The sequence below is a fragment of the Mauremys reevesii genome, linkage group 8 (assembly GCF_016161935.1).
Source record: "Mauremys reevesii isolate NIE-2019 linkage group 8, ASM1616193v1, whole genome shotgun sequence".
In the NCBI taxonomy this organism is placed as follows: domain Eukaryota; kingdom Metazoa; phylum Chordata; order Testudines; family Geoemydidae; genus Mauremys; species Mauremys reevesii.
The window spans coordinates 966,924-989,251 of NC_052630.1; the positions used below are offsets into that span (position 1 = coordinate 966,924).

Below are 22,328 nucleotides of genomic sequence, written 5' to 3' on the forward strand. Positions count from 1 at the left end.
CGTGTTGTTTACTCCTTCTTGTAACACAAGAACGGGGGATACCCAAGGAAATTAACAGGCTGCAGGTTTAAGACAAACCAAAGGACGTATTTCTTCACACAACGCCGTCAGTCTGTGGAGCTCCTTGCCAGGGGATGCTGCGAAGGCCAAGACTAGAACAGGCTTCAGAACTAGACAAGTTCCTGGAGGACAGGTCCCTCAGTGGCTGCTAGCCAGGCTGGGCAGGGATGCAGCCCACACTCCAGGTGTGCCTAAGCCTGTGAGGGCCAGCAGCCGGGGCTGGATGCCAGGGGACGGATCACTCGCACTCGCCCTGTTCTGGTCACTCCCTCTGGGGCACCTGGCACTGGCCGCTGGCGGCAGACGGGCCATCGGGCTGACCCAGTGTGGCCGTTCTCCCCTGCAGCGTTAGCCCCAGCACTTCCTGCCCGCTCACAGCTCGCCTGGGGGCAGCAGAGCAGAGTCTGGACACTCCATTCACTGCCCAGCTTGTGCCCTGCACACAGAGCCGAGGAGGGGGACGTGCCCAGAGACCATATGCTGGCGGGGGGGGGAGGGCTCAGAACATCCGCAGGGACAGTGATTATAACAGGGAGCCCAGGCTGTCTCCCCTGACCCACCGCAGCCAGCGTTGCTCCCAGCCACGCTCAGACCTTCCCCTGCCATTTGCGCACGTCTGGGGTGTCTGTGCCAGGCAGCTGCCATGTGACCCGCCCTCCTGGCAGGGGTTACCCTTCCCCATCACCCATCGGGCACAGCCCGTTCATCCAACAGCCCCAGGCACCCCAGCCCTGGCATGTCCTCAGCATGGGGCCCATGAGGCCACGCTGGCTCAGTCCCTCCCACCCCACCCCCCTTGTAGGGGAAGTTCAGGCCTGTACAGACTCCGTCCCTGCCCCTGTGGAGGGGCCCAGGTGCCAAGGGCAGAGTCAGCCTGTGCCAGGCTTTGGAGCACCCACCATCCTGCTGGACTGAGCCTCACCCAGGCACCTGCCTGAGTAACCCAGGAGTCCTGGGCCAGCCTTCGCGCCTGGGGCTGGGGCTGAGGCAGGGCCGGGGAGAGCTGGGGCTGCCCTTGGCTGACACGGCCCTGTGCTAGGGTGACTCTCAGTGTGGGGGGCCCCCCTCACCGCCAGCCTGGGCCTGGAGGTGCCCTGCCCAGCATGGGGGGCTAGGCCCTGTCCAGGGCACTGGAGCTTTCGCCAGGCACCTTGGTGGCTACCTCTCGGCTGAGGAGAGCGACTAACTTCCTGAAGCCACTGCTAGCTCTGGCCCTGGGGAGGGAGCTGACGAGGGCATCCCCCTCCCCCTCCTCCTCCTCCTCGCCTCGCTCCTGCCCGTCCTGGTCCAGCAGCCGCCTGTACTGGGCCTCCAGGGAGGGGCTGGGCCCTGTGCTGGGAGCCAGGGGGCTGCTCCAGCGCTTGGACACCATGCAGCTGTTGTCGTAGATGGGGGCCAGGTCAGTGCTGCTCCCTTCCGGGGAGCCCCTGGAGCCCAGGCGTGAGGGCCCCTCTTCCATGGAGCAGGAGCGCCCCAGGGCGCAGAGGTTCTCGTAGAGATGCTCCGAAACTGGGAGCCCCTGCCCCCGGGACGCCCTGGCCCCTCCCTGCTCCACCTTGGCCTCGCCCCAGGGCTCGAGCGGGGGCTGCAGGCCTCTGTGGATGGAGGCATAGATGATGGGGGGCTCACCTCCGGCCCCCGCACGGCCCCCCGGCTCCAGGGTGCAGGGCATGGCCTGTCCACTCTCTGGACAGAGCCCCGCAGGGAGGAGTGGCCTCCCTGCACCCTCCAGGGCCCAGGTGGGCAGCGCTTCCTCCAGGCTCTGGGAGCTCCAGAGCCTGGGCTCCGTTCCCTGCCTGGAGCTCAGTGGCTCTGGTGCTTGGGTGCTGTTCCTGTCCAGGAGGCTGCTGCTCTGGCGGGCGATGGCTGCGGAGACGAGGTTGCACAGCTCAGCAGCCCGGCTGGTGGCCCAGGTGAAGATGCCCTCGCCAGAGTCGCAGCGGCGGCCTGCCTCGAAGGAGAACAGGGCCTGCAGGGAGCAGACAGCAGCGTTACCTGGGGCGCGGGGCCACGGCCGTCTGCCCGGAGAGCTCGGGTCTCCCCAAGGGGCCCAGCAGGCTTGGAGCAGGAGCCGCCCAGGAAAGGCGGGAAGGGCAGGCAGACGGCAGGGCTGGGCAGACCCCGACGCTCCTGCGGCCCCTGGCACTGCAAGGGCAGCGGCGGCTCCTGCGGGAGGCAGCCCAGTACCTTGTCGTGGCCGAATTTGCGCAGGAAGGGGTAGGGCCAGGTGAGGAGGGTCTGGTGGGACTGGCGGGTCTTCAGCACAAGCCCCTTGGGCAAGGCGGCCAGCAGGTAGTGCCCACTCAGGCCGCACCTGGCGGAGGCGTCCGTCCTGTGCACCAGCACCAGGAACTCGTTCACTGCAGGGAAACGAACCCACACGAGAGTCACTGCCCGGCGCTCTGCGTCCCCCCCTCCCGCCTGCCAGTGTCACTGCACGGCCCACTGCATCCCCCCTCCTGACTGCCAGAGTCAGTGCCCGGCGCTCTGCGTCCCCCCCTCCCGCCTGCCAGTGTCACTGCACGGCCCACTGCATCCTCCCTCCTGACTGCCAGAGTCACTGCCCGGCGCTCTGCATCCCCCCCTCCCCCCTGCCAGTGTCACTGCACGGCCCACTGCACCCTCCTGACTGCCAGAGTCAGTGCCCGGCGCTCTGCGTCCCCCCCTCCCGCCTGCCAGTGTCACTGCACGGCCCACTGCATCCTACCTCCTGACTGCCAGTCAGTGCCCGGGGCTCTGCGTCCCCCCCTCCCACCTGCCAGTGTCACTGCACGGCCCACTGCATCCCCCCTCCTGACTGCCAGAGTCAGTGCCCGGCGCACTGCATCCCCCCCCCTGCCAGAGTCAGTGACCGGCGCTCTGCGTCCCCCCCTCCCGCCTGCCAGTGTCACTGCAAGGCCCACTGCATCCTCCCTCATGACTGACAGTCAGTGCCCGGCGCCTGTGTCCCCTCCCACCTGCCAGTGTCACTGCACGGCCCACTGCATCCTCCTGACTGCCAGAGTCAGTGCCCAGCGCCTGTCCCCTCCCGCCTGCCAGTGTCACTGCACGGCCCACTGCATCCCCCCTCCGGACTGCCAGAGTCACTGCCCGGCGCCTGCATCCCCTCCCACCTGCCAGTGTCACTGCACGGCCCACTGCATCCTCCTCCTGACTGCCAGTCAGTGCCCGGCGCCTGTGTCCCCTCCCACCTGCCAGTGTCACTGCACGGCCCACTGCATCCCCCCTCCTGACTGCCAGAGTCAGTGCCCGGCCCACAGCATCCCCCCGCCCACCTGCAAGAGTCACTGCCTGGCCCACTGCATCCCCTCCTGACTGCCAGAGTCAGTGCCCGGCGCTCTGCATCCCCCCCTCCTGACTGCCAGTGTCACTGCACGGCCCACTGCAGCCCCCCTCCTGCCGGCCAGAGTCTCTGCCTGGAGCCACTGTGGCGTCCCCTCCACCGGTCACTGTCTGGCCCCACTGCGTTCCCCCCCCGGCCCCATCTCCCGCCGTTCCGCTCTCCAGGAGCAACCCACGCAGGAAGCCCCTCCCCCTCCCCCTCCATTGCGAGACCCCCAATCGCAGCCTTCCCCCAGCTGACTGGGGGAGGGGTCTCTGTTCCCCGCCCCCTCCCCCTCTGCCTGACCCACGTGGTGCCCAGCTGTACGTACGGTCCTGCCAGGACGAGTAGAGGGTGTTTTCCTCCACATGGAGATCGGGCCCGGGGGGGTCCCTGGTGCTGCCAGGCGCTGCTGGCTCCTTAGTGCACTGAAAGCAGAGAGCGGAGCAGCTGCAGGCCCCCGGGCACCTGCCCCCCCCCGCCCGCAGGGGCTGCACCCTCCTGGCACCCCAATGTGAACAATAGGGTGCAGCCAACTCAGAGCCCCTGGGGCAGAGGTCCTGTCAGGGCCTGGGGGTCGGGTGGGTGGGCTGTGCCAGCACCCAGGGGAGGGGGAGGGGTTGGCGGGGCCATGCCAGCGCCTGGGGTGGAACAGGTGGGACCGTGCCAGCACCCGAGGGAGTGGGCAAGGCCATGCCAGTACCCGGGGGGAGGAGGCGCGGTGGGAAGGGTGGCCCAGCCCCCGGGGGGGGCAGTGCGGGCGAGGCCATGATGGCATCTGGGGGGTGCCATTGCAGATGGAGTCCTGCCAGCACAGGAGCGTTGCCTTGGTTCATGGCAGCCTCTCCCTGTCACACTGCCCCCCGCCCTGCGTCTCCCGGTGCTGCCCAGGGGGTCGGCCCGTGGCTGGGCCCCACGCGCTGAGCGCGGTACCCAGGGCTGGCTGGGGAGTACCTGGAAGGCCAGCTGGCAGAGCTGTGCTATCCACTCGTCCCGCCGCTCGGCTGCCAGCACGTGGCTTTTCTCTATGGTGTTCAGGTAGAAGGCAGCCGTGTCCTTGGGGCAGCTGTGGGCGTCCGCCGGCCCCACAGAGACGCAGTCTGCGAGCCGGATGACCCGGCGCTCACCCTTCCGCAGGGATGTCTTCTCTGGCCCAGAGCCGTTGTCCCGCGCATCGCACGTCTCCAGCCGGGCAATACCACAGGGGCTGGTGGCAAAGAGCTGGGCCCGCACCTTCCTCCAGAACTTCTGGGGGGGGGGATAGGGCAGGACTCACCACAGGGGCTCCCAGCACAGCCCTATCTGCCCCCAGACAATGCAAATGGCTCCTGGTGCCCCTGGGGCAGCCAGCGGGAGGCAGCAGAGAGCAGAGTGGGGCCGACAGAATCCTACAGAGGGACGGAGGGGACTGCACCGGGGCAGGACCAAGTCAACCCGCCCCCGCCCCCCATGGGTTTGTCCAAAATGGTCTTAAACCCTCCCACAATGGGAACTCCACAGCCTTGCCTGGCCTCCCGGCCCAGCGCTGAACCATGCCAAGGGTCAGGTGGTTTCTCCTGCTAGCTAACGTCAGCTGGAGCCCACTGCTCCTCATCCAGCACCTGGCAGAGAAGCCCTCCCCAGACTGGGAGGCTGGTAGCAGGTGCCCCCTCGGTGGCTTTTCTCCAGACAAAACACACAGGGCAGATTTTCTAAACCTCTGATCATGTTTGTTGCTCTGCTGCCTCTGGTCTCTCCAATTTATCCACCACCTCCCTGAAGTGTGGCTCCCACACCTGGACACAGCCCTCCAGGGCCCCGCACTGTGGGACAGTCATAAGAACATAAGAACATAAGAAAGGCCGTACCAGGTCAGACCAAAGGTCCATCCAGCCCAGTATCTGTCTACCGACAGTGGCCAATGCCAGGTGCCCCTGAGGGAGTGAACCTGACAGGCAATGATCAAGTGATCTCTCTCCTGCCATCCATCTCCATCCTCTGACGAACAGAGGCTAGGGACACCATTCTTACCCATCCTGGCTAATAGCCATTTATGGACTTAGCCACCATGAATTTATCCAGTCCCCTTTTAAACATTGTTATAGTCCTAGCCTTCACAACCTCCTCAGGTAAGGAGTTCCACAAGTTGACTGTGCGCTGCGTGAAGAAGAACTTCCTTTTATTTGTTTTAAACCTGCTGCCTATTAATTTCATTTGATGACCCCTAGTTCTTGTATTATGGGAATAAGTAAATAACTTTTCCTTATCCACTTTCTCAACATCACTCATGATTTTATATACCTCTATCATGTCCCCCCTTAGTCTCCTCTTTTCCAAACTGAAGAGTCCTAGCCTCTTTAATCTCTCCTCATATGGGACCCTCTCTAAACCCCTAATCATTTTAGTTGCTCTTTTCTGAACCTTTTCTAGTGCTAGAATATCTTTTTTGAGGTGAGGAGACCACATCTGTACACAGTATTCGAGATGTGGGCGTACCATGGATTTATATAAGGGCAATAATATATTCTCAGTCTTATTCTCTATCCCCTTTTTAATGATTCCTAACATCCTGTTTGCTTTTTTGACCGCCTCTGCACACTGCGTGGACGTCTTCAGAGAACTATCCACGATAACTCCAAGATCTTTTTCCTGACTCATTGTAGCTAAATTAGCCCCCATCATGTTGTATGTATAGTTGGGGTTATTTTTTCCAGTGTGCACCTCCTGTTAAATCCACCCAGAGTGACAGTCGCCTTTCCACAGCTGCACCACACTGTTGACTCTCAGGCAATTTATGACCCATGCTAGGCCAGACCCTTTTCAGGGCATCACCACCTAGTCACAGGCCCCAGAGGGTAGCTGGGCATTTGATTTTTCCTTCCGAAGTGAAGTTCCATCTTGTTGATTTCAGACTGATTTTCCCAGCAGGAGACAGGCAGCTTCAGGGAGGGCCTGCTGGGCAGTTGCCCTGCTGACATCCAGCCCCTTCCTGGAGCCCTCACTCCTGCAGAGACCCTGATCGGAGCCTCCGTGTCATGAGCCCCGGGGGGGCTGGAGATGGGGGCGAGGCAAATCCGCAGGGCTTCCAAGCCTCACAGTAGTGGCTGGCCAGTGCAGCCGCCCCCAGCCCGTTATGGCTTCCGGGGGGCCATGCGGCGAGGCAGCGACGGGCGGGAGAGGTGCCAAGCCCTGATTCTGGGCTCCCTGCAGTACCCACTGGCTGCCCACTCCACAGCTAGGCCTGGGCCCTGGGCTGGGGCTGCTGGGCTGTTTTTAGCCCAGAGCTTGATGCAAATTAAGCCATTTTGAGCCATTTGTTTTCTCGATAGCAACCCCACATCTGCTGCATGAGCCCAGGCCCTGGAGCCAGCAGCAGCCACATCCTCCCGGGGGAGGGTCTGCATCAGCCAGCACCTGGCCTACCGGAGCACAGCAGGGAGGAGAGAGAGGAGGCAGCCCCCCACCCCCAGGGGAGTAGAACAGAACAGTGTGGCTGCAACTGGATCACTGGGGCTGGCCCAGCAGAGACTATGGGATGGAAGGCAGGTGAGCCTGGCTCCCAGCACACACCAGGCCATAAATACCTGCCCCAGCAGGACAGCAGAGTGCTTTTTTCAAAGCGGGGTGGGGCGGGGGGAGAGAGATGCACTACATATAAATAAAACAGCAGCAGCCCCCCAAGGAGGAAATCTGTTCCCGGCCAAGCTGTGTTGCTCATTGTAATAAAATGAGCAGTTCCCAAAGCAGCGTGGCTTTTAGTTAATCATCCAAACCCTACACAGGGGGAGGGGGGCGCTAAGCCCCCCTCCCGTGGGTGCCTATGCCCATGCAAGCGGTCCCCATGTGCACACAGGGTCCATCCCCCCTCTCCGTTCCCAAAGGGGGCGTTTCCCTGCTTTGTTCAGCTCATGCATATGGGGCACCCCACTGGGCACAGCTGAGGGGACAGGGGTACAGACAAGCTGCCGTCATGGCCCTGCCTGTGGTTATGGCTGGGCCCAGGGGCTCTGAGCTGCGCCCCAGCCAGGGTAAAGCCGGAGGCAGGTTCCCTACAGGCTGGGATGACGCCCCAGGAATGGACCGTCCCAAACCTCCCCCCACTGCTCCATGGGGCAGGCGCATTCCACAGCCCCAGCCCTGAGGGGCCGAGCACATGGCAGTCCTGCCATGCAGCCGAGATGGGGCCTAGTGGAGAGGACTCCTGGCTCCCAAAGCCTGGAACTTGGCCTGGAGGAAGCTGTGCCCACAGGCCCCCTTGGTAGCCCCCCCCCCCGCCCCCCAGGCCTGCTCTTGCGCTGAGTCCCGGTACCCCAGCAGGGCCGAGGCACATCAGTGAAGCTGCCCAGGTGGGACCCTGCAGCTGCTCAATGGAGAATAACACTTGTGGGGAGCTGTCCTGAAACCTGCCCCCGGCAGAACACACCTGCCCCAGCCAGGCTTCAGCAGCAGCCGCCCTTCCCCAGAGACAGCACAAAGGGACAGGGAGCTAGGTGACCCCTTTGTCCCCCACTAGCTGTTATCTCCCATAGCTCCCTGCAGCAATCAACACCCAGGTCTGCTGGCACAGAGGCAGGGGACCCGACCCCAGAGTGCCCCACTCCCCCTGCACACAGCAAGGAGGACTCCCTGTTCAAACACCCTCCCCCCAGCTCTGGAGTTTGTTTTAAGTCTGTTTATTAACATTTCAGTGAGAGTTAAGCACCCGACAGTTTAGAGCTGGGGCAGGGGTGGCTCAGTAACATGGGGGGAGGGAGAGGCTGCCCAGGCAAGCCCCACCCAGCCCGGAGCTTGTGCCCTGGGGCCAGCAGGGGTTGAGATCAGACACAGCATGGCCAGTCCTGGGGGCTCCGCTTTGCTGGGCCTGGTCTGGCCTCACCCCCTTTTCTGGGCCTGAAGACTAACACCCCCCCCCACCCAGCACTCTCAGCCCCTCCCCTTTACCTTTCCAAATTTGAAGTACTGGACATAGAGGATCCCGGCCTGCACGGGGGTCTCCATGGACCCAGCCCAGCCTGGCAAGGCTGGATGGGGAGGGCAGCGGTGCCAGTAATGGAGAGTGGTGGCCGCTGCAGTGGAGTGAGTGCGCGGGGAGACTTCCTTTCTTGCTAACTTCCCCTTTGTGGTGCGTGGGGTGAGGGGCAGGCAGCGCGGGGGAGCAACGGCCCCCAGGGAGCCCAGCGGGGCCGAACGAGCATGGCAGAGGCAGCAGCAGCCGCCTGCAGGGGACTGCTGGGTTCAGGCAGCCAAGCCTGGAGACAGTGCCCAGCTCCTCCGCAGCCAGCGCCTGCGCCAGACACAGCCCACAGCAGAGGGTCGGCCAGAGCCTCCAGCTGCCCTTCCAGCCCCAAACAACTCAAGCAAGGCAAGTCACAACCGCCCCTCAGAAGCCCAGGCCTTCGGCAGGTGTCACTGGGCCCAGCCCCACGTGACAAGGGCTGGGGTTTGCCTCTGCCAGGGCTCTCCTGTGTCCAGGGGCTTTGCGGGGCCTGCATGAGGCTGGGGTTGGGGCTGGGGGCCCGGCTTGCCCCATGTCTGCATGGTGACACTGGCTGATGTAATGGGCCATTGCAGCATAGCTCCGGTACTTCCTCTCCGAGCAGCACCGGCCCCCGGCCCACACAACACAGGGCACCTTACGACACGTCTGAGCCCAGAGGGAAGGGGCATGGCACTGCCTGCAGACAGACCCAGCTCTTGGGAAGAAGTGGGGCCAGCTGCCAAGGCTGCTGGGCTCCAGGGAACTCTCCTGCCTGGCCCAGCGAGCACACAGCAGGCAGCAGCACAGCCCAGGAGCCTGGGCTAGAAGTCCATGGAGCTGTGTGCCAGGTAGTCCTTGCGGCCGATGTTGCTGACTTGCTTGGTCTGCATGGCTTCCAGCTTGGGGCAGTCGGTGATGCGGTGACCCAGGCCCCCACAGAAGGCACAGCCCTTCTCGTCTGTAATGGAGGGAGTGGGGTCAGAGGCAGCTTGCTGGGCCGGGGGGAGGCAGTGCACACACCCCACGGCACACGGAGAAGCAGCCCCAGCCCAGCGCCCCCAGAGGCAGGGCCAACCCATCACGTGGGGAGCTGAGCCCCAGACCGCACGCAACAGAGCAGGGAACTGACTTCTCGAGTTCCAGGCTAGCGCTGCAATCAACGGGAGTGCTGGGGGCTGGAGGTGCCAGCTCTGGGTGCTTTGCCCAAGGAGTGGCCTGCCAGCCGGGCAGTGCAGGGTGCCAGAGTGCCCTGCCCCCGCTGTGTCTGCACCACTACGCAGGCAGCAGTGCTCCGGGCCCCCCCGCCCCTCCGGGCTTCTGGGACTGCTGACCCCCTCACCTCCAATATCCAGCATGGTCTCGTCCCCGCAGTGCAGCACCTGCAGCACTGGGGGCACCTTCTGCTTGGCCTCCAACAACAGCGCCTTCAAGTCCATGAGCACAGACTCATCTGGGGCAGAGAGGAATGTGAGAACGGAGCCCGGCCTGGGGCAGCTCTGCCCACCTGCAAGGGCCCACTGGATCTGGGCATCACAGCAGGACAGAGGGCAATGCTCACTCCAGCTGAGGCCGGTGGGGGGGCAGAACCAGCCAAGCTGGGGACAAGAGGAGTCCGCGAGTGCCAGCAAACCCCACAGGGCAGCACACAGGCATCGGGGCAGCCCTGTTGAGTCACCCGCCCTGCTCCTTGGGGCGCATGGGGCCAGCCCTAGTGAGCCCCGGCCCACTCCCCGCAGCACGTGGGTGTCTCCCCTCTAAGCACTGAGCCCAGCCCGGGAGCAAGCTCTCAGGGCAGAGACTCCTGGCCCAGCTCAGCCCAACTGCTGCAAACCCAAAGGGCACAGCAGCCAGCTACAGCCCCGCTCCCGTGCGCCCCTCACCACAGGCCTTGTTGATGAAGGTGGTGGCGATGCCAGTGTTCCCTGAGCGGCCCGTACGCCCAATTCGGTGAACTATGGGGAGAAACAGAGAGTCAGGCCCAGGCCACTGACCGCAGAGAGCCAGGCAGGAATCCAGCTGGGCACCCAGACTGGGGAACTCCCCACCACAAGGAGACCAGCCACTGCAGGGGCAGGCCCAAGGACCTGTCCTCCCACCCCTGAACCGAGCCCTCAGTCTGAGCAAAGCAATCGGCCTGGCTCACTCTCTGTAAGGATAAGGCCTTTGTCTGCAGCCAGGTTAAAAACAGGCAGCAGCCTTTAGCTAAGGAGCAGGAACTCACCTCCCCACATTCCATCTAAATTACATTCACACAGTGTCATAGCAGGCTGTTAGGAAGGACATCCCACCTAACAGCACCACCATCACCAGATACAAGATGGTTAAAGAAATCTTAGTTTGACAGAATCCCATCAGTCAAGAAATCACTTCTCAACAGTTGTGGTTGTGAAACCCTCATTTCTTCCTTGTTCCCAATTCCCTATTGTTTGTCTGTATGACCTGTCTGGTTTGTTGATTGTTTCTGTCTGTTAGGTAATTAATTGTGCTAGGTGTAAATTAAGGGGGTGGGGTCGGATTGGTCAGAGAAGTTTGTCCCAATGTTAGGACTGGTTGGGAACATTTTAGTGAAGTGGCTGGTTGAGGCACAGCTAAGCAGGACTCAAGTGTCACTATATAAACTGGGCTCCAGGAGGAAGTTCTTTGGGAACCAGCTCCAGGACGCGGCCCCACGATCAGAGCCGCCAGAGCTCAACACTCTGCCAGGGGCGGCTCTAGCCATTTCGCCGCCCCAAGCACAGCGGCACGCCGCGGGGGGCGCTCTGCCGGTCGCCAGGCCTGCGGCTCTGGTGGACCTCCCGCAGACACCCCTGCGGGAGGTCCACCAAAGCCGCCTGCCGCCCCCCCGGCGACCGGCAGAGCGCCCCCCGCGGCATGCTGCCCCCAGCACGCGCTTGGCATGCTGAGGCCTAGAGCCGCCCCTGCACTCTGCCAATGACACTGTGCAGAAACTGGAATCCCCCAGATGGACCTGATCCTGATCCTGATCCTGCCTGGCCACCAAGAAAAGTTCATGTGTCTTAGCGGGAGTGGTGAGCACTGTGTGTGTAGCGTGTGCAGTGTGGTTTGGGGATTGTTAATAAATAGAGGTTAAGTAGGATATTACTGTGTGAGGCTCTTTCACTGGTAAAAGACCCTGTAAATCCGCAGAAGATTAAGCCCTGAGCCCACAGGGAAAGGGTGTTTGCCTGGAGCCCACGGCGGGGCAGAGCCCAGAGCCCGTCGCTTGGAGCCCTAGGAACTGGGTAACGGTTAGTGCCCTAGAACGTGTGAACAACAGAATTTTGTGCGGGTAACACCGCTGCCTGGCTCACCCCCCACCCTTGGGCCCTCTGCCCTACCGTAGTTCTCGATCTCCTCCGGCATGTCGTAGTTGATGACATGCTGGATGGCTGGGAAATCCAAGCCCTTGGAGGCTACATCGGTGGCAACCAGGACGTCCTTCTTCCCATCCCGGAAGGCCTCAATGGCCTTCGTCCGCTCCTCCTGGTCTGCAAGGGCCCAGCACAGAGGGTTAGTGTGGGCCTAGCTCTGCCAGCTAAGGGCCCCGCCCCCAAACCCAACTCACACGACAGAGCGATGTGCCAAGTACTAGTCAGCCCCTTCCCCCGTGCACCGGACGCAGAGGGCCCGAGGGAGTAGGCGGTCCAGGGAAGGCTCACTCATCTCCTCGGCCCTGCACCTGGTGTGGCGACTTGCCTGGCCATGGCCCAGGGCAGATGGAGCTGAGCCCAGAACCGCTCGTCACATTAGGGGGCTGGGGCCAGATTCACAGCAGAGGCCTGGGAACTGGGCTGTCTGCAGCAGCTGGGAAGTGACTTGGGGAGATGTGCCCCGATGGCAAGCCACGCCCCTCGCTGCAGAGGAAGGCGAAGAAGCCCTTAGTTCCCAGCCAATCTGACCTAGAGAGAAATTCCTTCTCGAGCCCAAACCCTGAGCATGTCAGCAGGACCCACCAGTCTGGCACGCAGACACCATCTCGGAGCACTGGTCCACCTGGGAGGTGCCCTGTCTCCAGCTGTGGCCGATCCCTGGCACCCCAGAGGAAGGTGAGAAAACCCCAGAATACATCTAGGCAATTGTGCACCAACAGAAAAGTCTCCTGCCTGACCCCCGCAGGTGACCAATTGAAGCCCTGAAGCCTGACACTGGATTAGTCATTATCTTAATGCAGAGGGGAAGGGTTCTGAGCACGCTGAGGGCCATGCATGCAACTCACCCCCTTCATGGGCCATGTTGGGGGGAGAACGGGGGGACAGGACAGGGCAACTCAGAGTCCCTGGCCAGAAGGGACCGCGGTGACCATCCAGCCCAACACCCCAGGCATGCAGGCTTGGGGATTTCCCCTAGAAGCTGGATTCAAGTGTAACTTTTTAAGCCATCTAATCTCACCTTCCAGACTCCAAGAAATGGTGAGTCCATCAGCTCCCCTGGTAAAAGCCCTATGATCCTCACAGCTGGGAAATGACCTCTCCTGGCAAGGCCTGATCTAACTTTCGCCGAGGATGCCTTTATCAGCCAGGCTGTCGAGCACCCCGCTCTGGGGGAGCCTTTCCGCGGGGATCCAGTCACCAAGCATTCTTCTCGGCGACAAGCTCAGCTCCTTACACCTCCCATCCAAGGCTTTTCCAGCCCTAGCTACCAATCCCCTGGGGATGCATCTGACTGGCATCAAACAGCCTCAGTCAGATTGGATGTTTCACCCTGTGCTCAGCCTGGGATCCCCGAAGCAGCGCATGCTGGGGCGGGCTGGCTGTCCGCCCAGGGGACATGGGGGCAGCACTGCTCTCCAGCAGTTCTCACTGACCTTTCCCTCCGTGAATGGCCACTGCTTCCACGCCCTTGAGCAGCAGGTACTCGTGGATTGCGTCCACGTCAGCCTTCTTCTCTGCAAAGATCAGCACCTGCCACAGGGCCAGTGTCAGCACAGAGACCCTCTCCGGACCCTCATCCCCGGCACAGCACAGGACTGATCAGCGCCCTGACAGCAGAGCCGCTGGCCAGAAGGTTTGCAGCTGAGAGCCTGGGCACAGCAAGGAGTGCTGCGGACCCCGAAGCGTCTGGGCACGGTCTCGGTCGCCCCCCCCCACCCCCCAACACTCCATGGTGAGCCACAGGGCCAGGGGGAGCTGGCCTGCATCAGGGCTGCCTTCCACCAGCAGGAGCAGCTACAGTCCCTCCCCCGCCCCCCCTCCCCCGACGCTGCTGGGGCAGCTGGTGTGCAGTACTCACGGGCGGCGGGGTCTTCTGCAGGCACTCTAGCAGGTACACCATCTTGGCTTCCTCCTTCACATACTCAACTTCCTGAGCACAAGCACAGGGCTCTGGTCAGAGAGGTGAGGGAGCTGGGAGAATACACAGGTCGCAGAGCAAACCCCTCTGGCAGACAGTGGATTCTGGCAGGGTCAGCGAGCCCCAGCCATGCTGGGGTCCAGCACAGGGCATTTGGGAACTCACCTGTATAACATCCAGGCTGGCAGCTCCAGCTCGCCCCACATTGATGGTGATGGGCTTCACCAGGGCACTCTTGGCAAAGTTCTGGATCTTCTTGGGCATGGTGGCACTGAAGAGAAGGGTCTGCCTCTGGCCCTGGACCGAGAGCCAAGGGCAGGGAGGTTAGCACGGCCATTCAGCCAATACACAATGGGAGAAGCTGAGGTCAGCAACAGCCAGTGGGTGCTGGCAGGCACCCCAGACGCCCTACACGGGGGCCCTTGGGGAACAGCTTTGTGCCAGCAGGGCTAGGGCACCACACGGTGCGACCAGAGCCCCGACAGAGGGGCACATGGGACAGCTGGCGTGAGACAGGGCAGAAACACAGTGCCAAGGGCTGGGAGGCCAGAGCTGTTACCCACAGGGAGAAGCTGCAGGAGGCAGCCCAGGGCAGGGGAGCTGGGACCTGACAAGGAACCCATTAGTCCTGCCAGCCAGGACCCTCGTGCTCCACACCAGCCAGCGAGGCCCTGGCCAGGAGCTGGGCGCAGCGTTCCCCAGGCAGGTGAGAGCTGTGCTGGCAACACACCTGTGGGCTCCTGAGTGGGCCAGGCCAGGGACTGGCAACAAGGGAATTAAACCCTGCAGGGCACAGGCTGCCCTGCACCCACACCTCCCCTACCCGCCAGCTACCTTGAAGTAAGAAAAGATGGTGCGGATGTCTCCTTCGAAGCCCATGTCGATCATCCTGTCGGCCTCATCCAGGGCCAGGTAGCGACAGATGTCCAGGCTCACCATCTTCTTCTGCAGCAGGTCCATGAGGCGGCCTGGGGTAGCAACCATCATGTGCACGCCGCTGCAGGGCGGAGCAGGCAGGCGTCAGGGCTCCTGTGCAATCTGGCTGCAGGGGAGGAAGGGCCCCACGAGCTGCCCACCTCGCCAGGGACCCAGCACCCCACACTGCATGCTGCTGCTGGCCACCATGCCCAGCCCGCACCCCAGCCTTCTCACCTTCGCCTCCGACTGATCCCCTCCTGCAGGGTCCCGAGGCTGCAGGCTCAGAACCCCAGCACCCAGTGTGACAGGCTGCTGCGTGCAATCCCCCGGGGGCGCTCACACAGGGAGGGAAGAGCACTGCCCACAGGTCCACCCGGAGCAGGACTTACTGTTTGATAGTCTCCATCTGCTCCTTGACGGACATGCCCCCGATGCAGAGGGCACAGCGTAGCAGGGGCAGGTTGTCCTCATGCAGCAGGCGGCAGTAGTACTCAAGGATGCCATGGGTCTGCCTGGCCAGCTCCCTCTGCAGAGAGAAGAGAGTCCATCATCCCCCACTACGCCCGCCTCTCTTGGCTGATCCCAGATCCGACATCATCCCAGCAAGCCCCCGGCTCAGACCCTCCCACGTGAGCCCCACACACTTACAGAGGGGCAGATGATGAGTCCATAGGGTCCCTCTCTCTTGGAGAATGGCAGCCGTTTCTCCTGCTCCAGGCAGAACATGATGACAGGGAGCGTGAATACCAGGGTTTTCCCTGAGCCAGTGAATGCGATGCCGATCATATCCCTGCCGGACAGGCTGCAGGAGACACGGGGATGAGACTCCAAAGCAGCGAGGAGCCCTGCGCGTTCCCAGCCAGGGCGGTGGCGCCCTGCCCAGGGAGGCGGCGGACGGTGTATCTCCGGGGCAGGGTGTCCAGCTCACCCCGCTGGCCAGGGAGCAGGCAGCGGTCCCAGAGCTGGGGAAGGCAGCACTCACATGGTGGGGATGCCCTGGATCTGGATGGGAGTCGGCTGCTGGATTCCCTTTTTCTTCAGGCCCCTCAGGATAGCTGTGAACAGAATGTGGGGGGAGGGGGCATTAGGAGCACAAAAGTGGCCGGACGTGGGGCTGTGACCCACCTCCCCTCCAGCCAGCTGCCAACAGCATTTGTTTAGTCAGTGGCACCCCAAGGCCTTGCCTCCAGACCAGCAGCTCGGGGGGCCTGGCTGGGTCCCCTCAATTGGATCTGTGACCTCCAGGCACTACACACCAAGGTGCCTCCCCCCGACAACTCCTCCCTGCCCCCAAGTCACCTGCCGGGAACTTCATTTCCTTGAAACTCTTGATGGGTGGGGGGATGCCCTCGCCCTCCACCAGGACGTGGTACTTTCTGCGCACGCGGTCATGCCGTGCCTCCGACATGCCCAGGATGTAATGTGGCGCCTTCCAGCTGAGGAGAGGGCAGGGGAGGAGGGTCAGCAAGGAACGGGAAAACCAAACTGACTGAGCTGCAAGAGCTGAACGCTGCTTTGCCTGGGCAGGCAGCAGCTGGACCGGCCCAGCTGCGTCCCTGCTGATCCCCCAGACAGAGCCCCGAGCCCCCCAGAATTCCAGGCTCCTATGGCACTAATGCAAAAGCTGGGGCCACCCACAAAGGGAGGACACAGCCCCAAGCCTGCGTCCCTCAGCATCCACCCACACAGCCCACTTCCAGAGCAGAGTAACTGAACTGTCAGCCCCTGAGCAGAATGGCCAGGCACTGCCTGGCATGCCGGTGTGCTGCTGCCTGGCTCCCACATACGCTGGGCCATAATGGGAGCAACTGCTCCACTCTGCAGCATCAACCCCTAATTCCATGGCCAAGGCTGGAATACCCTTCGCTCCCAGCGAGGCTCAGGTTAACACACCCACTGGGATACGAGTTATTGAGGAGTATTTCCCAGGGCCGTGTTTCTGTTATACCCCCAGCAGGGCCTGGTCCCCCGCACGGGACAGGGAAGGAACTGTAGCCCTCAGCAGCTTATCTCGCCAGCTCTCTAGCCTGCCTAGCTCGCCAGCATATGCGTCTGCCTTCCCAATTCCCCAGCTGGAGAGCAGGCTCCAGCTCTCACTCCCAAAGTCCCCAGCCCTGCTGCTCCGACCCGCGGAACAGTGCACACAGCTGAGGGGTGCTGCAGAGCAAGGATCAGCTGCAAGCAGGGCCTGACAGACACAAAACGTGTGTGGGCAGAGCCTAGCACAATGGGGCCCTGTGTGTTACCACAATCCGACAGCCAATGTATCCCCATGGAGCGCACCTGGTTTTAATCGGATCATCGTAGGTGATGCCCTTTGCCATCTCCTTCACAGACATCAAAGCTGCACAAAACCAGAGAGCGGAGGATCAGGACCAGCTCTTGGGAGCTAGGCGCAGGTCAGTGGGCACATGGCTTTGACGAGAGGTTTAGCAGGAAGGCAGTCAGGACAAAGGATGCTTGGGGGAGCCAGAACAGGAGTGAAGTGGCAGGGAACTGTCCCTCTCCAGGCCACTGGGTCAGCGTCACCGAACAGCATGACTCACTCGCTCGCTCCAGGGAGAGCAGCGGGCACTAGGGAGAGGCTGGGGCTGTGATAGCCTGCACCAGTCGGCTGGGCTTCCACATGAGGACAGCACGAGCACCATCACCTTTTCCCTCTGTCGCTTCGCCAGCAACAGGCAGGGAACGAGAGCGAATGCTGCCTCACAGCCACTTCCCCCCGACCAGCCCTCAATCCCAGCACAACCCACCTCGACCCTCTGCCACGCTCTCCAGGATCTTTTCCTCCTCCTTCAGCTGCTTCTCCTTGGCCGACTCCTTCCGCGCTGTGGAGAGTCGAGAAGGGGAGTTATGTGCTGCCCACAGATTACTCCCCAGCCACAAGCCGCCCCTCAGGGACCCCTCCTCCTCATGGCAGCCCTACCTTCCGCCTTCTCTTTAAGGTGCTGGTGCTGGTCCAGAAGGCTGACGTTGGACTGGGGACCCAGAGGAATATCATCTTCATCCCCCCTGTGCTCATTGCTGCTGTCCCTCTGCTCCTCCTCCAGCACCCCCTTCCTGCGCATCTGTAGCAGCTTCTGCAGCTATGGGGACACAGAGCAGTGAGGAGCACACAGCAGCCGCAAGGGCCCCATTACAGCAGGCAGATTTCAACCCCATCGTGCCCTTGCCAGTGAGAAGAGGAATGTCAGACCCCCCTTTATCCACCCACATGGCCCCCTGCAATCTGCCCTGGGGGACCACGATGCCCTCCCCACTGCAGCCCCAGTGACTTGCCCAGGGCCATGGGGCTCTGCTGCGGGGCATGGAGCTGAACCCACCAGCCCCACCTCTTATGGGCAGCACCCCAGGGCCCATGCCCAGAGGCAGAGCGCTCACAAGCCTGGACTGGGGCCAGGAGCACCCCAGCAACTGGGGGGGGGGGTGAACCAGCCAGGGGGCCCGGCCCGGGCCTCCCTCCCAGCCCTAACCTCACCCCCCCCCGCTCCACCAGGGTTCTCACCCCACCCTGACCTCACCCCGGGTTCCTGCCTCCACCCCCACCCCGACACCAGCCCGGGGGCCGGCCCGGGCCTCCCTCCCAGCCATAACCTCCCACCCCCCCGCTCCACCCGGGTTCTCACCCCCCGCCCTGACCCCACCCCCCCCCCCCGGGTTCCTGCCTCCACCCCCACCCCGATACCAGCCAGGGGCCCGGCCCGGGCCTCCTCCCAGCCCTAACCTCACCCCACCTGCTCCACCAGAGTTCCCACCCCCACCCTGACACCAGCCAGGGGCCTGCCCGGCCCGGCCCCGCCAGGGTTCCTGCCCCACCAGCCCGGCCCCTGCCAGGGTTCCTGCCCCACCAGCCCGGCCCCTGCCCCACCAGCCCGGCCCCCGCCCACATCTCATCCCCTGCCCCACCCAGCACCAGCCAGGGGCCTGCCCGGCCCGGCCCCGCCAGGGTTCCTGCCTCCCACCAGCCCGGCCCCACCCGGGTTCCTGCCCCCCACCCCCGCACCAGCCAGGGGGCCCGCCCCGCCCCGCCAGGGGCCCCCCCGTCACCATCTCCTGCTTGCGCTGCTTGACCGGCACGTAGGGCTCGTAGGCTTCATCCTCCTCCCCGGACGGGCCCGACCCCTGCGCCGCCTCCTCGCGCGGCCTCTGCGGAGAAACACACGGTCACGTCACGGGCCGCGGCCCCCGGCTGGGAGCGGGGCGGGGGGCTCGCACCTTCCGCTCGCCTCCGACCTCCATGTTCGGGCCCCGCGTCGGGCTAAACGCGCGTAGCCAACGAGCGCAGGCGCTGGGCCGGGGCGGGCCCTGTCGCTAAGCAACACCCGCGGAGGCACCACGTGAGGGGCAACGAGCAGGACGGGCTGCGCCGAAGGACAAACTTAGCGACGCGCTTACGGAGGGGTCAGCGCAGGGCTCGGGGGTGGAGCGGCCCGCCCCCCCCCGCTTCCCCTCAGACCCCGATATCCGGCCCCCGCCCCCGATATCCGCCCCCAGCTTCCCCAGGCTCCGCCCCAGACCCCGATATCCGCCCCCAGCTTCCCCAGGCTCCGCCCCCAGCTTCCCAGGCTCCGCCCCAGACCCTGATATCCGCCCCCAGCTTCCCCCAGGCTCCGCCCCAGATCCCGATATCCGCCCCAGCTTCCCCAGACCCTGATATCCGCCCCCCAGCTTCCCAGGCTCCGCCCCAGACCCTGATATCCGCCCCAGCTTCCCCAGGCTCCGCCTCCCACTCTGCCCCAGACCCCGATATCCGCCCCCAGCTTCCCCAGGCTCCGCCCCAGACCCCGATATCCGCCCCCAGCTTCCCCAGGCTCCGCCCCAGACCCCGATATCCGCCCCCAGGCTCCGCCCCCCCACTCTGCCCCAGACCCTGATCTCCACCCCAGCCTCCCCCCGACCCTGAGCCCTGCCCCACTCCCTGTGCCCAGCTCTCTGCCCTGACTGGCTTTAACCCATGGGAAGATTTGGGGCCTGCTGGGCCTGGGCAGAAGCCCTGGAAGCGGCTCCAGCTGGGGCCGAGGCTGGTTCCGTGCCAAGGCCTGGCTCTGTGGTTCCCAAGGCGCTCGAAACGAGCCTGGGTCTCCGCCAGCGTTCCCTCTCCTCCCCCTCCCTGTGACCCATCACCTTCACATCAGTGCACACAACAAACTTCATGGGGTGGGGGGTTCAGGGGGTGGGGCCAGGGATGAGGGGTTTGGGGTGCAGGGGGATGCTCAGGGGCTATGGCGGGGAGAGAGGACTCCCCCCTGCACTTTCCCCCCAGCAGCAGCACTGGGCTAGGGGGAGAGGTGCCTCTCCCTGCCACAGCAGCTCTGGGGTTGGGGCTGCAGGGTAGGCGGTCCCCAGGACCCAGCAGGTTGGGGGCCAGGCTATTGGGGGCCAAGGAAGGGGTACCCGTCCCCTGGCTACAGCAGGTCCCTAGGTGGGTTCCTTGAGCACCGTATGGCACTGGATAGGCTGCTGCGCAGCCACACAGCTTACAGGGAACTTCGGTCTTTGGGCCACTGGTGCCGCTTGGCTCATCTAGAGATTTGCCTGGTTTTACAACAGGCTACATGAAAAACACTAGCGGAGTCAGAACAAACTAACATTTCCTACAGCCCCTGACTTCTTTCTATGAACTGCGCACTGACACGTCAGTACAATACTTACATTCTCATTGATTTGTTTTATAATGATACGGTACCTCTGAGTACCCCCAGCGTACCCGAACCCCGGGTCGAGAACCACTGAACAAAGGGATCCCTGTGCCTGCCCAGGCAGGTTCAAACCAGCCCCCCGCTGGCTGGCCCTGAGCCCCCAAATCCCTGCCTGCTCTGCGTGGCTCTTCCCGAAGATCTTTCAATAGCAAGTGTTGCTGGTGCCGCAGTGGAGCTGGTAGTGAGAATCGCCACCCGTCAGCGCAACGCTCCTTCCCCTCGCTGAGCCCACCTGGTGTTTGCTGGGCATTAGGACCAAAGCGGCAGGATTGACCTGCCTGAGCACCTGGCTGGCTGAACTCCATTTGCTGATCCAAAATGCAAGTTACCACCTCTTTTCACCCTGCGTCTTGCAGGCCATTCCAGTGTGCGGCTGGTGGCTGCTGCAGCAGACTGGCACCTCCAGGCTGCAGGGTGCAGATGCCTATGGCAAACAGACTCTCAAACCCTGTGTGTGGCCCAGGCAGCACTGGGCAGTTACCCTCCAGCAGTGGCACTGGCTGAGGCGCACTGGGCACATACACCATCTCTAGCTCTTTGAGCAGGGTCTGACACCTGCTTTGGCAAACAGGGAGGGGGCCATTTTGCTGCCCCTCCCCTATAATTTGTGGGTTGTCTCTTGGGGTGGGTGCCTAGGCTCCTCCTCCCCACCCACCTTCTCTCTGTTCTTACCTGCCAATCCCCCGGCTCTGCCACACCTGCCTGCTCTCCTCTCGGCCAGGCACTCACCCTTGTCCAGCTCACTGGCTGCCTGCGGCCAAAAGGCCAACCAGCATCGCTTGTAGCGCTGCCCGTCTCCAGCGAGATTGGCATAGCCAGCTCCCTGCGGGGGGAGAAGCTGCGAGACTCTGGTGCTGGGCATGAGTACACAGCCCTCCCATCCACCAGCCACCGGAACAGCCAGGCTGGCTCAGAGCAGGGCTCCACCTGGCTGTCTCCTGCCGCCAACGGTGGCCCACCCCAGCTGCTTCAGAAGACAGAGCCCCATACATGGCAGTAATGGGGCACTTGTGCTCGGGGCACTTCCTCCAATGCTCCGAGTTAAGGTTGGCTCATGCCCTAAAGCAGGAGGGCTCCTCTCCCTTCCAAGCACTCATTTGGTTTTCATATTTACTCATATCTCTGGATTTGTTTTCCACGGAAACATCTGAGCCCCTTTTGGATCCTGCTGAATTCTTGGCCTCACTGTCATCATGTGGCAGAGAGTTCCCATGGCTAATCCTACACTGAAAGAACAAACATGTCCTTTTCCTGTTTGTGAACTCGCTGCTTCCCCATGCCACCGACAGCCTGCCTGTTGTAGGGTTAGGACAGGCTGAGAGCAGCGGCCCTGCCCCCTCCTCCAGTATTTATCAGATCTCCTGGCCCAAGGATTCAGTTTCTCCACAGAGGTGGGGTCCCCCTCCCCTGGCCAGTACTAAAGCCTGGCCTGCAGGGGGCAGCCCAGAGGCTGTTTTAACACAGGCCTTTAGGGTGTGACTTGTGCAGCTGAAGCTGCAGAGGGGGCTGAAGGCAGCAGAATGACTTGCCCTGAAGTGCAGTGGGGCCCCACTGGTCAGCGCCTCTGTCCCGCCACACAGCACAGGCCCTTGCAGGGGGGAACCTCCTGCTGGAGCAGCAGCACTTCCTGTAGCCCCCATCTCCCACCCACCTACTGCCCTGCATCCCAGCAGAGGCTGCCAGAACGTGGGGCCGGTGTAACTCTGTGCCCAGCCTGGCCCCCCTGCACCCTGGGGCGGGCAGGCATGCTGGCTGAGAGGTGCCTGATCACGCACCGTGGCCTGCAGCAGCCAGAGGGGCTGGTAGGAGCACGTGGCCCCGCCCCTGATACCAGGCTAAGGTGCCTCCTGCCTGTGCCAGCCAGGCTGGGTCAGTGCCAGAGCCAGAGCCATCCACTGGGAAGTCCGTCCTTACTGCCCCAGCTGCCGGCGGGTGCGAGCTCCTCAGCCTGCTTGCTGGCTCCTGTGGCCATGTGGGAAGCTGCAATGAGCCCTCGTCATTCTCCGCCCCCGCTGCTTGGCCCTGGTGTGGGGCCCTCTCATAGAGCCGTGGGACAGAACCATTAGTCCAGTCCCTTGCCCTC

The 22,328-nt window shown here is 63.1% G+C and overlaps 2 protein-coding genes across 2 annotated transcripts; both read right to left on the bottom strand.

The window, feature by feature from the left end:
* Positions 1-9: 9 nt before the first annotated feature.
* DOK3 (docking protein 3) lies at positions 10-8,434 on the bottom strand. Its single transcript, XM_039485498.1, has 5 exons — positions 8,303-8,434; positions 4,337-4,630; positions 3,714-3,810; positions 2,248-2,420; positions 10-2,029 (listed from the first exon to the last, which is right to left on the bottom strand). The coding sequence occupies exons 1-5, from the start codon at positions 8,357-8,359 to the stop codon at positions 1,172-1,174; spliced, it is 1,479 nt and encodes a 492-aa protein (XP_039341432.1). The 5' UTR covers positions 8,360-8,434; the 3' UTR covers positions 10-1,171.
* On the bottom strand, positions 8,019-18,912 carry DDX41 (DEAD-box helicase 41). Its single transcript, XM_039485497.1, has 17 exons — positions 18,762-18,912; positions 18,594-18,692; positions 17,473-17,632; positions 17,300-17,374; positions 16,830-16,890; positions 15,846-15,982; positions 15,529-15,601; positions 15,195-15,348; positions 14,936-15,072; positions 14,463-14,625; positions 13,794-13,925; positions 13,569-13,640; positions 13,144-13,240; positions 11,678-11,827; positions 10,220-10,291; positions 9,679-9,789; positions 8,019-9,297 (listed from the first exon to the last, which is right to left on the bottom strand). The coding sequence occupies exons 1-17, from the start codon at positions 18,783-18,785 to the stop codon at positions 9,161-9,163; spliced, it is 1,854 nt and encodes a 617-aa protein (XP_039341431.1). The 5' UTR covers positions 18,786-18,912; the 3' UTR covers positions 8,019-9,160.
* Positions 18,913-22,328: the final 3,416 nt, after the last annotated feature.

What these genes read in the sequence shown, in the direction of transcription:
- DOK3 (XM_039485498.1), bottom strand. Translation starts at nt 8,359, where the DNA reads ATGGAGACCCCCGTGCAGGCCGGGATCCTCTATGTCCAGTACTTCAAA. An exon ending in TCTGCCAGCTGGCCTTCCAG is followed by an intron (nt 3,811 to 4,336) that starts GTACTCCCCAGC and finishes CTCTGCTTTCAG; the next exon opens with TGCACTAAGGAGCCAGCAGC. An exon ending in CTACTCGTCCTGGCAGGACC is followed by an intron (nt 2,421 to 3,713) that starts GTACGTACAGCT and finishes GTTTCCCTGCAG; the next exon opens with TGAACGAGTTCCTGGTGCTG.
- DDX41 (XM_039485497.1), bottom strand. Translation starts at nt 18,785, where the DNA reads ATGGAGGTCGGAGGCGAGCGGAAG. An exon ending in AGCAGCGCAAGCAGGAGATG is followed by an intron (nt 17,633 to 18,593) that starts GTGACGGGGGGG and finishes GTGTCCCCATAG; the next exon opens with CTGCAGAAGCTGCTACAGAT. An exon ending in GGAAATGAAGTTCCCGGCAG is followed by an intron (nt 15,602 to 15,845) that starts GTGACTTGGGGG and finishes TTCTGTTCACAG; the next exon opens with CTATCCTGAGGGGCCTGAAG.